The sequence below is a fragment of the Columba livia genome, chromosome 2 (assembly GCF_036013475.1).
Source record: "Columba livia isolate bColLiv1 breed racing homer chromosome 2, bColLiv1.pat.W.v2, whole genome shotgun sequence".
Lineage (NCBI taxonomy): Eukaryota > Metazoa > Chordata > Aves > Columbiformes > Columbidae > Columba > Columba livia.
Genome location: NC_088603.1, coordinates 109755446 through 109771843, shown reverse-complemented (window position 1 = coordinate 109771843; position 16398 = coordinate 109755446). Strand labels below are relative to the sequence as shown.

General features: G+C 38.9%; 1 protein-coding gene across 5 annotated transcripts in view; it reads left to right on the top strand.

The window, feature by feature from the left end:
- Positions 1-16398, top strand: part of ARHGAP28 (Rho GTPase activating protein 28) — a 75922-nt gene that overhangs the window by 45977 nt on the left and 13547 nt on the right. For all 5 annotated transcript variants that reach the window (XR_010470454.1, XM_005515913.4, XM_065053185.1 and 2 more), the window contains exons 3-8: positions 890-1107; positions 6394-6481; positions 8431-8588; positions 12240-12405; positions 12520-12611; positions 13932-14009. Coding sequence is in view for 4 of the 5 variants with exons in the window: in XM_005515913.4 (XP_005515970.4) it covers positions 890-1107; positions 6394-6481; positions 8431-8588; positions 12240-12405; positions 12520-12611; positions 13932-14009 (800 nt within the window). In the remaining variant the exon portion in view is untranslated. The remainder of the gene's footprint in view (positions 1-889; positions 1108-6393; positions 6482-8430; positions 8589-12239; positions 12406-12519; positions 12612-13931; positions 14010-16398) is intronic.

Here is a 16398-nt window from a genome sequence, read left to right as displayed (position 1 = left end):
AATTATTGTTATGTCTTAAGAACTAGGATTGTTTGCAGAACTAAAATGAAGGCCCTCAAAACCTCCTATGTTAAGAGAGATTTTAACAGACTATGACTGTCCACTTTGAAAAGCAGACAAATGTAAAGGCAATGACAGCAAAATTTGAAATTACTAAATGGTTTAGGGAAGGTAGATTGGGAGTTTTTGCCTGTTCTACAGTGACAGGGAATATTCATTCAATGTAACAGGTAACTAGCTGAAACCCTATATTGGCTTTGCGTGGCAAGGTTTTTGTAGGGGAAGGCTGTAGGGCTGGCTCTCTGAGAAGATGCCAGATGCTTTCCCCATGTCCAATAGAGAGAGGAAAGAAAATACTTTTTCACACAATGCATAATTTCACTATGGAACCAGCTGGGGTGTTGAACCAGTTGAGAAGCAGGTGTTGAGCAGGGTTCAAGAAGATATTAGTCACTAAACAAGATATCAAGAAATGCTGAGGTGTGGAGTGCCAGCTAGTCTTCAATTATTAGAAATCAGGATGATAGCTAGCATGCAAGGAGCTATTTCTGCATCTTCCACCCCTACTTGACCTCTTTGACGCCTACCCTACATGACTCTTGCTCTTTAGTGAGCAGCTCCGGCTCTTAATCATCTTTTTCAAAACAGGTTATTTGACTAGGTGGACATTACGCTTCTCTCAGTGAGGCTTCTTCACCAGAGACTACCAAACTGAAAGTTGACAGTATGTTGACAAAACTAACTTAGCTTACACTTGTGGCCTAAGAAAGATTGGAAGTGGAGACTTCTTGAGGTAAAGGCCAAGGCAGTGATCCACCATGTCATCTCCCTTTCTTAGCCCCGTCTCTCTCCCATGCTAGGCCTGGTAACACGCTTTCTTCCTTCACAGAAGGGGAGCTGGAGGCAGAATGGCTGCAAGATGCAGGTTTATCAACGTTGATCTCAGGAGCTGAAGAGGAGGATGGCCAAGCCCTGCTGTCCACTCTGACCCGAACTCAAGCTGCTGCTGTACAGAAGAGGTACAATACCTACACTCAGACCCTGAGGAAGAAGAACAAGCACACAGTTCGAGATGTGCGAGACATCTTTGGCACAAGTGACTCTTCTGTAAGTAGCTAATGCATCTTACCGAATGTTTTTGAGCTTAAATTTTATGTATTTTGTGAGTAGCTCATCAAAGCTTCTACCAGACAGGAACCCTTTTCTGCTGACAATGTACAGACAGCCAGTAGCAATACATGACACTAAGTCCAGACTTTTAATGCTGTATTTACTGCATTTTTAGAGGAAAGGAAGAACCCAAATAAGACAGTTTTGCAACTAACCTGTAACATAATGTTGTATCTGTTGCCAGCCTTCCTCCTGCAATCTCCTATCAAGACTAACATTTACTCCCTTATTTTTTGGAAATTGGTGAGTTACTCTTGGCAGCTATTCAAATTTTTGCTGGCTTCTGGGGACACTTGCTATTTACTCAGCAGTCTCAGCAGTGAAGTAAAACCTCTCACATGAAGCAACTGAGGTTCGAATATGCATAAGCTATTAAACACCTGCCGGCATTATTGCAACTGGTATACCGGCAGTTATATTTCACTTATGTAGCAAATGAAAATCTATTAACTGTTCATTTGCTTCATGGCTTCAGAAATGAGCATTGCCTTTGGTGGTTTGATTCGCTTTTCCCTGAGGATAGCCTTAAATGTGTCAGTTCCTATCCCTACACATTTTGATTTTGGTGAATGCAGTCAACTGTGTGAGTTTAATCCAATGGTCAAAGCAACATGCATGACTTTACGTACGTCACTCATGATATCTTAAATGAGAGTCACCAATAAGCTCGCAAGCTCACCTTTGAAATTAATGTTAAAGTTCTTGTCATTACAAAACTCAAAAAAACCTTTTTTTGTAATGAAATTGTTTTGTCCTTTTCTATTTTTCCTACTTTCTCCTCAAGGCTTGGCATCCTGGTTGAATTTAAAACAAACAAACAAAAAAAAAAGGGAAACAAAATTGTAGCTGCATAATTATATTAAAATTACACAGACATAATAGTTGGGAACTTAGTTTATTCTATCTCCACTTTAGGTATCTGGGCTCTTTTGAACATCTTGCAAATATATCCAGAAACATCCAGTAGTTTCCTGTGGGCAGACTTTCTTGCATGAGAAATCATCAGGCATGTTTGCATGAACATAATAAGCTGGTGGCACTTCTTATTAGTTTAGCATACTTCTCCCATTTCAAGTATCTGTAAACCTTAATGTGTTAAAAAATTTTTAAAATTATGATAAAGCCTAAGTTTCCTAACAAATTTCCATCAGCCAAATGAATGTTGTACCCATTCTCTCAGCTGGTCATCTTATTGATCTGGTTTTGATCTGCTTCTTTTTCACCTCTGTTTATTACTTGCTAAAGGAATGAGGAGCTCCAAAGCAGTGCCCTTCAAATCACTTTTTTACCTCTTCTGAAATTCAATGCACTTGCTAGTTCTGCATTGTCAAAGTCTGAAAGATAAGACTAAAAAAAGTAATTAAGACTTCTAATTCTTCTTTCCCACAAAAATACACAGTTCTGCAGGAAGCTTACCTAATGTTAAAGGCAGATACACAAATACAGCTGGAGAGCACACTTTCCCCTCCCTCCAACAAACTGCAAAACATTGTGTTTTTAAAAGCCTACAAGGTTCCCAACACCCTTTGGGCATTCCCACTGACCTATCTCCTATTGATTGCTTCTATCTCTGCTGCTTATGATGGGATTTAGGAAGTCCATCCTAATTATCAACTCCTCAGGGGCAAATGCATTACAGTGGGGTTGTTGTGTCCCAAACTGAGGTTTCCATCAGCAGCCCTTTTTAAGACAGTGTCAGCTGAAGAACATCTTTAGGCATGGCACTACAGCTGTTAGTGAATCTTTGTAATGAATCATTTTAGGAAAGTGATCTGGAATAAAAACTACCCAGCCAAAAAAAAAGAGCAACAGAGAACAGGGAGGGGCAAATCTTTTACAGCTTAGCTGCTGAAGAGAGGCTGGTAAAAAGACTGCTTGAAATGATGTGCAGAACTTTTGCTTTCCTGCCCTGCTTTTTAGTTGGGAAGGGAAGAAGTAAATGTGTTGCAAATAGCAAGACAGGTCTAATTGCTTCACATCACTCTATAATCCTCCTCATTAGGAGGACAGATTTACACCCTCTTCCCAACAACCTAAGCAAGATCCTAAAGCAATGGGTCACATGGATTACTCTCTTCTTTGCCTAATGATGAGAGAAAATGTTTTTAGCTCACTAGGGTTACTTGAAATGAGATTTAGAGGACCACTGAAGGGGCATAAATAGTTGTCATCCAGAGGTGGGGGGGAGACAGAGAGACAGATCTGCCCTAGATTATTTGTTCTGAAACTGCTACTGCTTTGATGGCCAACTTCTGTGTGACTCAATACAGAGCAAAGGATGCTTTTCCCTTATACAACCTTGAGGTCCATGCCCTTAGGGCAGGACTGTTCCCTCAACAGCCCAAGTGGACTGAAATTAAATTAAGCTATATATCTGATCTGTGGGGGCAAAATGCAGCACCTGGGGTACCTTGCCCCTTGGAGAGTGATGGCCTGGTGGAGCAGCCTCCCCTAGCTGCTCTGCTTCAGACAGGTCTACACGCAGCAGGCTCGACTGACAGTCACACTATGGGGATTTAAATTGGATGGTTTATTAATCACAGTGGCCTGATTTTCCTTACTGCTGGTACCCCACTGCTTCCATCAGAAGTTGTTGGCTCTGCTAGTGCTTAAAGCCTAGAAAAATCAACAGCAGAATCCTAATGGTGGGGTGGAACATTGATTTTATTACTGGAGGGAGGAAATGAAGCATTGTGCTCATTAACAGCCCAACCCTGTGTGCTGTGATCAGCTAAAACTCTTCAAGAATTTTAGGAGCATTTTACTTGAGCAATGCATGAGAATATCATGTCCTAATTAAAGAAGGATCACTAATGAACCCAGAGCTATTTGCATGAAAAAGCATTTGTGATGACAGTGCCTGGAAATATGAATATATTCAAAGCATGGGCAACCCGTATCCTGACCAGAGCTATAAATCTATCCTCCTCTGACAATAGATTCTGATCTCTTTGGTGCTCCAATGATTTGCTTTTACATCTTCTACAATGAGGGTAGCTACTAAAGAACTACCTACCTCATCTCCATCTTTTCCTTGCTTTTCTGGTTTCCTCTTCCCATTGGAAATTCCTGCATACATTGTGACAGTAAATATTTCTCTGATTTTTAGTATCAGATAATGAGAACTGTCTAATTAATCACTTTCAGTCAGAAATCAGGAGATGAAAAGTCTTGCCTTCGCTGGAGCCCCAGACACATGAATAAAGCTGTCCCAGTTTAGTTAAGGACACAGTTTGACTCTTGGTCTGTCACATTCATTAAGAGATAAGTTTCAAAAGTTTTTTAATCTCTTTTTTTTACTAAGAAAAAATGAGACCAAAAATATGATGGTTTTAGATACCCTTGATATGGTACATGGTTCACAATATTCAATTGCCACAAGCTAGAGCAGCTGCACGCTCCTGCAAGCAGTGCTGGGTGCAAGGCAAAGGGTGCTGTCAGATCCCTCCACTCAACCACAACTGGCTGCTGCAGCTGCCTCCTTATTGAGTTCACCTGTGTAACAAGGCTGGAGGGACTTTTTCCTTAATAAATTTGACTCACTGTAAATCTGTTCTGAATATTGTTCACAGGGTCAGACATTTTGAGCCGTGAAAGTAGATGAGCAAGTTGCTAATGTTTACCATTAATATCTCCATCTGGATCTTAAGCAGGAGAATAACTACTATTATGGTTGATTTTCCTAAATTGCTGAGGCAAGTCAAACCATCCCCTTCACTTCCATTCTCCCACCTGAAATATATCTTGATTTTTTTATGTCCTAAAGCCTTTTGTGTAAATGTTACAGGATTTTATCATAAAAGCATCCTACAGTTCTCCTTTTAAAAAAAGCAATGGTGCTTACAGTTTTCTGGCAAAGGAAGTCTATGTGACTCAAATCCTGTTTGCTATCAAGTATGCAGGCCACTGAATGGACTCTCTCAGGAGAGATTTTATTCTTGTTACATTTGACTTTGTTACCCAAATAGCTCAGAGGATAGGACTGAATAAAACACCTGCAACATTATTTCAGGCTTCCAATCAGAAGAGCTGCCTGTCTTTTAAACATCTGACATTTTTCAGCAGCCTGAATGCTGCTCCTGTGCCTTGGCTACAAATGAGCATGACAAAATTTCTGCCCTGAATCATTACTGCTTGTTGATGAACATCTGATTTAGCAATTTAAAGAGGGGCTGTTGTGGGCTCACTGGGTTCACCTGGGCTGAAGGTTTGGCTGGGAAGCTGGTGGCTGTTCCATCAGGCTTGGGAGTAAGGTAGCAGCTTTGGGAAGGGGAGAGCCCGAAGGGATCCCACCAGGATGCAAAGGACAGCAGAAAAAAATACAAGGCTGGTTTGGGGCATTGTATTAATTTTCACTGAGTACTCTTCAGAGCATTTTTAAAAAATTCTTTACTTTTTTTTTCTTGTTGGTTTAGTTGTGGGTTTTTTTAGTTGTTTCTTTTACCCAAGAACATGCAGATGAGCTGTTGCTGCCCCATGTACATATGCGCACTCAGATTTGTCTTATGACAAATCCTAAAACTTCCAAGAATAAGGGCAAAACTCAGCTGCCAAGAGACGTGACAGTGCTTCAAAGTCACCCCCTGGGCTTCACAGCCCCTTCTGTGCTGTGCCACATTTTCACACAGTGCAGAATGACTTCTGGAGCAGAAAGAAATTAGTTTGACTATAGAATAGGACTTTTTTCCCAAAAACCTCTTTTTGCAGTTCACTGATAAAAAGTGTTACTATACGATCTACGGAAGGGCATCTGTCCATTAACAATTTGCTAGTGTCCAAATCTTAAAAGACTGTGAACAGCCTGATTTCTGACAGGTGCTAGGGAGCAGCGGATGTCCGATGTGTCAGAGAGGCCTCAGAAAGATTTGTGGCCTAAATAATTAAAAGCAGGATGGATTACAATTTGACAAGGACCTTTCACTTGTTATGATTACATACAGCAATTTACTTAGCTAATTTGGATCATTATATAGAACTGGACTCATTAGCTACAGTGAGCTGCAATATTACTGACCTCAACGTGATCCAAATCTGCATGGCCTGGGGAAGATTAATTCTCAGGCTCAGCTATGAAAAATGTACTCTGGCAAATCACAAATACGTTGTTTAAACTTGGCAAAAGAGCGTAAACTGAGAATAATATGCTGTTGCTTGAACTGTAGCAGTTTCTGTCCATAGACGTTTACCTTCACTGCAGTCTGATCATTTTTCCTTGCCTATCAGCCCACATTTGAGACAGTTCCAGTGTCACCAGTTCCTTCTAATGGTATCCAGCTTCCTGGGCAGAAGCCAGTTTGGAAATCAGTTAGCTGTGAGTATGCCAACATGTAACCAGTGTTCACTTCCTCCTTGGAAAATAAATGATAGACAGAAAGATCCTTTTGTGGTTCTGAGGTTAGTCCCCTCTTCTGTGCTGGGGCTGTGCTGCATATATATTCATTGTCAGCTTATTGTCATGCAGGAACCAAAGTTTCCCATTCAAGACCAGTGTTGTATAGACACAGACCGCTGCCTTTTAGGCATCAGTGTATAAAAGTACTGATCAGTGCAAGGCTGGGAATGTAAAAATAACCTCTAAACAATAAGGTGCAGAATTTGTTGAAAATACGTCAGCAGTGTATTTCCTTGTTGCAAATCGTGACAAGAAAGATGTGTATTTCGTTCACATTTCTTCTCCAGTACTGCAGAAACTGTAGTATTAAAAAAATTATCATTTTTCTGGTTCTGCCCTATTATTCCGATCTACTAATGGTGTTATTTTGGACATCCCTTAAACTCTTTGCCCTGACAGTGACAGACAGTGCTAATGAAAATGATAGCTCTGTTCTACTAAGTGCCTGGATAACTGTCAGCAGCCTTCCACAAAAATGTCCATCTTTTAGCTTTTCCCATCACCATTGTTCAGGGCTTACCTAAAGGGAAATAATACCCAAGTTTCAAAATTAATCTCTTAGATTTTTACATCTGGTATAGTGCCAGAGACATTTTTCTCAGTTGCAAAAACCATTCATTTTGCTGCTCTGCTGATACCTCTGCTCCATAAGCAGTTGTACCAGAACAGATAGGGAACCAAATTGCCAAGGACACTGTGGATGGTCTGTGGTCCCAGGTCCAAGGATAGAAAGAGAGATGGAAAACATCTTACAACATCTTGGCCATTAGGTAACGTCTAAGGCCACAGTTCAAAAGCTATTTAATAGCACACTTAGCTTTTTCATGCAAGACTTACAAAACAAAGGCTGGCAAAACAAAGGGTGTTGCAAAAAATGCTTAAATCCTGGTGTCCGTAAATTCAGTGACTTAAAAATCATGGGGCCCACACATGTTTATATAACATGTAATGCTTTTTGATTGACTTTCTGATTTACATGGCTTTTGAATGCACTTGGGTCATGTTAGTAAACCCTTCTTGCAGTCCTGGGAGCTGAAATTTTACCTCACTTTCAATAAAAATTATTATTGTGTTCCAATTGCATGAGTCTAGGAGCTGGACAGTAATGGAAAATGTAAAATTGTTCTGAGATGTGAGGGACCAATCATGAAAGTCGGCAACACTGGAACTTATGCATATTATCACACTTTGGACTCCATGACAATAGGGCATTTCTGCACTTGATTGTACTGATTTCAAAAATTTTCCTTAGGCATCTACTAATTTCACTGAGTGACTAAATTTTAGAGTACAACAATAAGTCGTTTTACAATATCTACCAGAAATTCCAGTAGACAGAATATTTTTCAAACTGGAAGGTTGTACATTTAGCCCTGTTTTGGTGCTACACCCCTAACTAGCAACTGTGAGAAATATATGTGAGCATACAAAACATATACACAATATCTTATGATTGTAAATAAGTCAACAGTGATGTGAGAAACTGTGTCAACAGCATTTTTCTGTCAGGAACTTTTATTTTAATTGTTCATTAGACAAGTGCCAACACAGTTTGCTGGCCTGGGTAGACAAGGATGGAGTACAAAAACCTGATAATTCCTGATAAACAGGAAGTTTCAGCCTGACAATCTTTCTCATGAAAAGAAACAAGTTAAATAATCTGAAATGAAAATAGGGATTTTATTTCTAAGAGGTTATTTCCTCCAGACAAAACAGGAACATGCTGTGGTTTACACAGAAATTCCTCTTTGAAGCACTTCCTTTATTACTTTCTCAAGATTTTTGTCATCTTGGTTCATTTTTTTAATGTCTTTGTAATAAATGCAAGCATTCATCCAGCATTCATGTATAGTTTCCCTTATTTTCAGCTAATAGCTGTCTAGACTGTGGACTAGATAAAGGCAGCTCATCCATTACAGAAGAGCTCTCCTATGAGGTTTCTTTCTCAGAATCCATCACAGTCCTTCCAAAACCCCAAGAATGGCCGAAAAACCAGAGATTCAAAAAGGAAGACTCTGCTTTGCCTGTAAGTTTGTTCTTGACATATTTCCTCAATTCTTTTTTTTTTTTTTTTTTTTTTAAACCCAGTAATTTCCTGGTTTATATCCCCAGCATGTTGGAGTCTGTTAAGAATCATTAGGTGTCTTTTGCTGTGTGTGCTTTATAGAGACCACCCCCTGTGCCTCCCTACCACTTGCGACTGATTCCCAGAGAGGCACCAAAGCTAAACTGGATATCCAAGCCTGGTTTTCACTTGTACCCATCACAGATAAATATGTGTAACTCAGTCTACAACTATTGCTTCACCCACACATTTTTCACATAAAAATGAAGGCCGGTTACTGGCACTAAAACTAGCAATCATTTTCATTACTGGTCTGCTTTCCTACTTTATTCCCGCACGAATTATCTGCCTTTGTTGACACATTGATTTAAAATTGCTTCACAGATGAAGGGGGAAAGCAAGGCTTTGTCCTGATTGTCTCCAATTAGTAATCAGTGCAATTACACTATGGGAGATACTACATGAATAGTTAAAAAAAAATTTATTTTATCATCTGACCAGACATACATTGAGCAGTTGTGTCATTATGTAGAATTATTTCCTGAAGTCAAAGAAGTCAGTTCTCTATTTCTACCAGCCCTCACAACTTCCATTGCTGAAAACTGAAGCATTAGGTTTATGCTTCAGAGGCCACCTTTTTAGTGAAATGTATGAAATAGCTGTAAATTATTTGGAAGTATTTCCTGCATGTTATCATGTTCTGAGGTCCTGAACTAATCTGAAATTGTGGCTATCCAAACATTGCAATTTCCAAGAATTATCTATTTGTCCTTCTCAGACACCACCAAGGAAGAAGAACCTGAGATGCACAAGTAAGCTTCCCTGCTGAAAGGAGGGATAAGACACTGAGTAGATTACACTGGTGTGAAATCCCTGTGCTTTAGTGTGTCTCGGTTTTTTTGTGGTGGGGATAACTTGGTGTCCTGTGGAGAGTAAGTATATCTCTGTATTCATCACGAGTTTGTCAAACCAGAGGTTCATTCTTACTCCATGTAATACCAATAGCAAACCCGGGAACCCAGCCTTAGCTACAGCACACATACACAAACACACACATGCAAATTGTTCTCTGCAACAACTCAATTTCCAGTTGATAGAGCAGGGAAACTGGTAACAAACAGGGAAGATGCCACACTGAACACCATGGAGTTGTGGATGCAAAATTGATTAGTATTAGAAAAGGCCAGTATTATGCTGGCGATGAACTATTCTGCATGCAGGACATAATTTTATGTGCTCGGAAGAGTACATGAGAAATATGCCAGGTCATCACAGACAGAGACTTTCTCAATAAAGTCAACAGCCGTAGCTGTCCAAGTTGGCATTTCTCTTACTTCATCTGCTGCCACTCATGGTATTTTTTTTTTCCTCCTGATGGCTCTGACTGTACTGGGCCCCAGGAAAAGAAATCATCTCTTGCTCTGTTACACAGAGTTACCAATCACCCACACTCTGAAGGAGCGTATCTCCATCCTCAAGGTGGGCCAACAGGGTCAGACTGAAGTCTACACAACATCATACTTTCTCCAGGGCAGGTCTGACACATCAATGGAAAAACTTCAGGAGTGGCATATGCTCAGCTGCATAGAGAGAGATTATATAGCATAAAACAGCATGTCCCCTGTAGCTCCCAGAAGTGCCAACTCAATGTCACTGTCTGCATAGCACTGCATGCAATTTCCTCAGTGTGGGTCCATGATAAATGTGACTTGGTTGAAGTTATTACAGATCTAAGACTCAGTAAGCATTTCAGGCCTATCTTAGTACACTGTATAATTCTACATAGAAACAACATGTCACATAGTATCAGACAAGATCCTTAGCCAAAATGCTAGTAATCTAATTTCAGGATGACACAGCCTCCTTCACTGCTGTGTATTGTGACTCCACTGTTTGTAAGAAAAACCACTGGAAAATTGTGACAAAAGACAGAAGATAGAGGTTAAGCCCCAAACCTTGTGTTATCACTGCATCACATCACAGTGACCCTAGGAGTCAACAAGCCACCATGAAAAATCATTCTAGTTATCTTTTGTAATCACATTTGGAGTCTTTTGTCATTTTTTCTTGGGAATCATACTTGTTCTCTTTCTCCTTAGGAAATACGAGTATACTGTGTGATTTTTTTTTCTTATTTTCATCATGATTTATTGTGCTTAGACTACTTTTGGACTTTTTGCACTACTGGAACCAAAATGCATAGATATTCTTTAGTATTTTATGTGTCTTCAGAAGGCTATCCTCCATGTAGCTTTTGTTACATTATTAAATCTCAGCATAAGAGTAACAGTGGAATTGCTGCATTTTGGGTAGGGAAGGTTCTGGCCTAAAATGCCCCAGACAGTATGTAAATTAGTTATTCCAGTTATGATTAACTCCTACTGAAAGACCATGTGTAGTGTGATTTAGGAAGTCTTAACATACATGATCTAGATGTGCTTTGTCTTCTCTTACTTTTGAAATCTTGTGTAAGTTCGATTCTTTTTTTGTTTGTTCAGGGTTTGTTGTTGTTGTTATTAAACTATTTGTCTGGCTTCATCTAAAAATGGGTTAGACCTATTGAGTCTGAATTTATTTATAAAAAGAGAGGACTGGGCTGAAATCTCCAGAAGCAAAACATTATTAAAGGCTGGGTTTCCACTCAGTTCCCTAAAGGGAGGAGAAGATTTGTAATGCTATTTATTTATACCTCTGACTAACAATTACTGGATTAAATTACAATTAATTTTTTTTTTTAAGTGCAATACCAAAGGTCCACAGTTCTTTGAAAAGCGTGTTTTTTACCCTAGCTCTGTTATTATGTCTAACAACTATGTCAAAAACTAATGGTTATTTGTTCTTTTTAACACTGGTACAAATGCTTTTGTCATGACACAACATTCCTGGCTCTGGCCCATGACACTGCAGTTTCTAAAATATGTAGACATCTTCACATGCCCTCAAATTACTAAGTATCCTTTAGTTCAAGTCTACTTGAATAAATTATTTCTTAGCTGCTGGGAGTCCTATTTCTATGCCTAAATGCTTCTTGAGTAATGAAAAGTACCAGTAAATTGGCAGGTTGGCATTGGCACTAAGTGATTCTGCTTCTGGGATTTTCCTCAGGTCTTTAGTTTGAACTCTTCTAGAAGAACTCATAAATTAATAGAAATATGCAAAGCAAACATGGATTCATTACACACACACAAATTATATACAACTCTATCCATGATCAAATGCATCAGCTACTTCAACAGTGTTTTAAAATGTTCTGGGAGAGGCAGAAGCAGAGTAAAATGTTATATCCTGCCGAAGCTGAGCAAAAATTTAAGTAGCAGGTATCTAATTTATCCCAGCTGGGTTACAGGCACTGAGGTTAACACCTGTGCTCCAGCACCGCTTATCAGTCAAATTGCAAGGGAACATGATGAGCAAGAAGCTAAATTTTATATTTCAGATGGATGCAAGTTATGTTAGGATTCCGGACCAACATGTAGATGTGCCATTCAGCTCTTTGGTGTTACCCGTCTACCCTAATATGACTTACTATCACATACGGGCATCTCTTTCAAAACAAAGATTCACATCCTGCAATTTTTGTGCAAATAAAGAAGTGACTCATCTCTATTGCAGAAATTCATTGTTCGGAAAAGCCGATTTGGACTGACAGAGGTTGGAGACCTCTCTCCTGAAGACATGAAGAAGATCCGCTACCTCTCCCTGATTGAGCTGACGGCCTTCTACGATGCACTGGGGGTGGAGCTAAAGAGGAACCGCTCAGAGAGGGTGCGAGGACGAGGTACCGTGCTGGGGCACCCCCATGGTGGCCACCTGGGCACCACTCAGCATAGCTAAGAATATGTGTACAAGGCTGTACTTTCCCTCTTTCATATTTGCTGTTATTATTTTAAAGAAAATGGTCTGTTTGGAGTCCCTCTCACCATACTGCTGGAGAATGATCAAAAGAAGGTTCCTGGAATAAAAGTTCCACTCATCTTCCAAAAAGTGAGTATAACTCAGCCTTTCATAATTTACATTGACACTCAAAAGAGACATCAGCTAAAAGATGATGTAGGCTTTACGGACTTGAATATGTCTACAGGTTGTCTATATGTTGTGGTTTGAAAACCTTGAGACAAGGAGACAAAATTTGCTCCTTTTTTGTGTTTTATCTGTCATGGGAACCTCTTTCTATTTTTGTAATTATATTGTACTGTACTGCATACTTTGGGAAACAAATGTCTGGCTTTGTGTTTCCGTTTCTCATTAAATTAGAGAGCCATGCAAAATTGTGTTTGTGTACAGAAGTGACAGAGTTGAATTTTCTCAGGAGTTTTTATTTCACGTTAATTCAAACCATAGGTATTACTTAGCTGTTATTTCCAAAATAGAAGTGGTATCTTCCCACCGAGGTTTGCATAACAAGATAACATCATTTATGTAAGTCATTTGATAGTACAATGACATCCAGCAATCCATCCTCTTGGAGGGAGGTACACAGACACGAGCAAACATGCAGTTGCACAGGTTTACATGGGCTTGAAACTACAACAAATTTCCCTGTAAATACTGGCAAAAGGGGAAGTAGTGTGGAGTGTCAGGGGAAAGACTGACATGACTTGAATATTTACACGACTTTGCAATCAGCTCCACAGCTCCCCTGTCAAGATACCACGGGAAATTAGAAGGATCCAAAAGCCAGGGCAGGAAACAGAGGTGGTGGTAAAAATCCAGAGCTGTATGAATAAATGCTAGGAAATGATTTTATTATTTAACTTGTTCTGAATTATGTTAAATCAAAACATATTTATTTTTTTTAATAAAGAATTAGAGTGGAAAGCCTATTCCTCTGTTCACAGAAATTTCAAAGTAAAATATCCTGGGATCATTTTCTAATCTGAGTTCTCAGTTCCCAGAAACGTATGTTATCTATGGACCTTTCCATTGTGCTCCTCAGGGAAAGACTTAAACATTTCTCAGAGGTTAATTTTCCCTCAAAACACCATTGTGTTTTACTCAGTGTATCTACCCTTTTATTAATACGTTTATGTGTTAATTGTTCTATAGCAATGCCAAGTCTCAAATCAAGCACAGAGGGGCCCATTTCATTATCAGTTTTCCATACTCTGCATATTCTGTCTTTCGGGGTCAGGAATATGGAGAACAAATTAGGAAGGTCTAATACATGAGCTGGCTTGTTTTTAATAGCAAATTACATATAAATTTATCTTTTATGAATTAGTTTCAAGAATATCTAGACTGAAAAAAAGTTAATATTTGTATGTGTTTCTGAGTATTTTCCTGGTGTTTTGGGGGTTTTTTCAGTTGCTGCTCAAGCTTGAGGAAACGGGTCTAGAAACTGAAGGAATTCTACGAGTGCCTGGATCTGCCTCCAGAGTCAAGGTACATGCTTGTGCCAGTTTTCTGTCTCCTGCACCACAGACCCTATGTAAAATAATGCAGCACACACAAGTGCACACTGCACATAAATACTGGTGTGGGTAGATCGGCATTTCTGTCCCAACTAGTGAAAGGTCAGATTGGTTCCTGGGAACCAATAAATCACGGAATATATAGACTATTGTTTTGCTTTTGTTAATGTTCTTTATAAAGAACAGATTTGACACAGAATGCAGTTTTTCTCTACTAAACATTGAGGGATCCTTTCAGTTTATCTCTGTCATCCAAAAATGCTGTGATCTTACCTCTGTTTTAATTTATTCCAGAAATCCAGACATGCTAAGCTGAGTGAACTTCAGAAAACTATCTTATTCTATGTCATTTTAATCTTTGTGCTATTTTATTTCTCATTTATCTTCTGTGATCCTACAATTTCATGTTCCAAGTGAGAGAAATTTGGCCTGCATTCACTGTTTGGCAGCCTCAAGTACTACATTTTCACAGGGTATTTGCAGACTGTGAACACAGGCTAGTTGATACCAAATAACCTGACAATGCAGTGCAGTAATGCTTGCAATTCTTTCTCCAGACTAACCTGATTCCAGGAGCTGAAAGCCTTTGGCAGAGGCAAATTAGGAAAACAATTCTTTTCTGGGCTTAGTAGTGTCTAACTCTGACCCAGATTCTTTAAAAATTCTTTTTAAATTTTCCCTAGTCTTTGTTTTGTTTTTGTTTGTTTGTTGGGAGGTGGTGTGGGCGGTTTTATTTGTTTTAATCTGGTTTAAGCAATGACTTAATAGTTCAACCCAAACCCACTTTCTCATCCTTAAGAATGCTAGTCTCGCTTTTTGACGCAGGGAGTCTCAGCATTGTGGCAGCCACACAAAGAATAATGTTGGGGATTGCTAAAGGGATCATAAAAAATGACCGTACAACAAAAAGCAGCATTAGACGGAACGCGCCGTTGATAGGCACTAGCATTCCAGCTCCCTTTGACTCTGTCAATTGATAAAAGCAGCACCATGCAAAGTGCCACATTTTGCAGAAGGGAGCTCCTAATTTGGCCTGTACTTTTCAGCTTCCTAATTTTTTTCATACAAATACTTAAGGTATTATTTCACATAATCTCTTTTTTTTTCCAGCCTCCAGGGAGATTACACAGCAGGGCCATGCTCTACCTAATTTAATTACTTTCATATTCTTTGCACATAATGTACTGTGTCTTGTTCTCTTCTTATTCACAACCTATATCCAGAGAGCTCCTATGATATATGACTTTATATGTAACTCTCCTATGGTGGTAAGTTAAACCGCTTATATGAAAGTTTTAAATTATTTGAGTTTTGGCTTCATTTAAGTCTGTCCAACAAGTCAACTAGTGAGAGAATATTTTTTCAAAGCTGATCCAGATTTTATCCTTCAAAGTCTTCATACATTACTATGACGTTCGGATTTGAGGGCATTCCAATTTTATTTCAGTCTTGTTTGGAGAATGAAAAGGCATATGGAAGTGATTAAAGACTACTCTTCTATAAAACAAAGGATAGAAGAAATATATACAAGTTGTAATCTGGTTTGTACCAAAAGATCCAGTGAAACAAAAATGCGTGATAGTCTACTGTAGGATCAGTCATGTTTAAAAAAAAAATACCTGCAAAAGGTTATTTAAAAGTACCTAGGTGCATATATATATATGGGGGGGGGGCAGAGTGAGTGTAGAAAATATACATATATTCTTGTCTGTGTAGATATACATATTGAATGTTTATGTTTTAAAAATCTTGCTTTCTATTTCTGTGGATTTTTCCAAGTTCTCAGCAGAAAAGTGTAGAGTATGTTTTCTCTCCCCTTGTGATTTTGATGAGGTGAGGATTTCTGTTCCACATTTCCCAGTCAGCTACCAGAAGAGAATTTAATCCAGGTGTTTGTATAGATTATGTGCAAAGGATGTGAATACAGAGGAAGCCAAGAGAGCCCAGATTACAACCAGTAAAATGTGTTAGTAAAAATGAGATTGTAACATTTTATACCCAATCCTAAATGACTTTCTATTTCCTTTTGTGCCAGCCATTTCACTTCATTATGTGTGACCATATTTGATATGTAATTTCCTTCCATTCATGTGAGGCACTGTAAACAGAATTAGTTTTTAAAGACTTTCTGTCTGAATGGACTAAACTTTTTGTATAATATTAAAGTACATTTGACAAAAACATGATCTGAAAGCTGAATATTAACTACAATCGTAATTTGTCATAAGTCATCTCACAAAAAGCACCAACAAACTTACTATGGATAAGGCAGTGTTTTGCCAGTAATATTGTTAAAGCTGCATTGTTTATGGATATCCTTTGATTACAATAGCCTCATTCAACCTTATTAACCCAAAAAT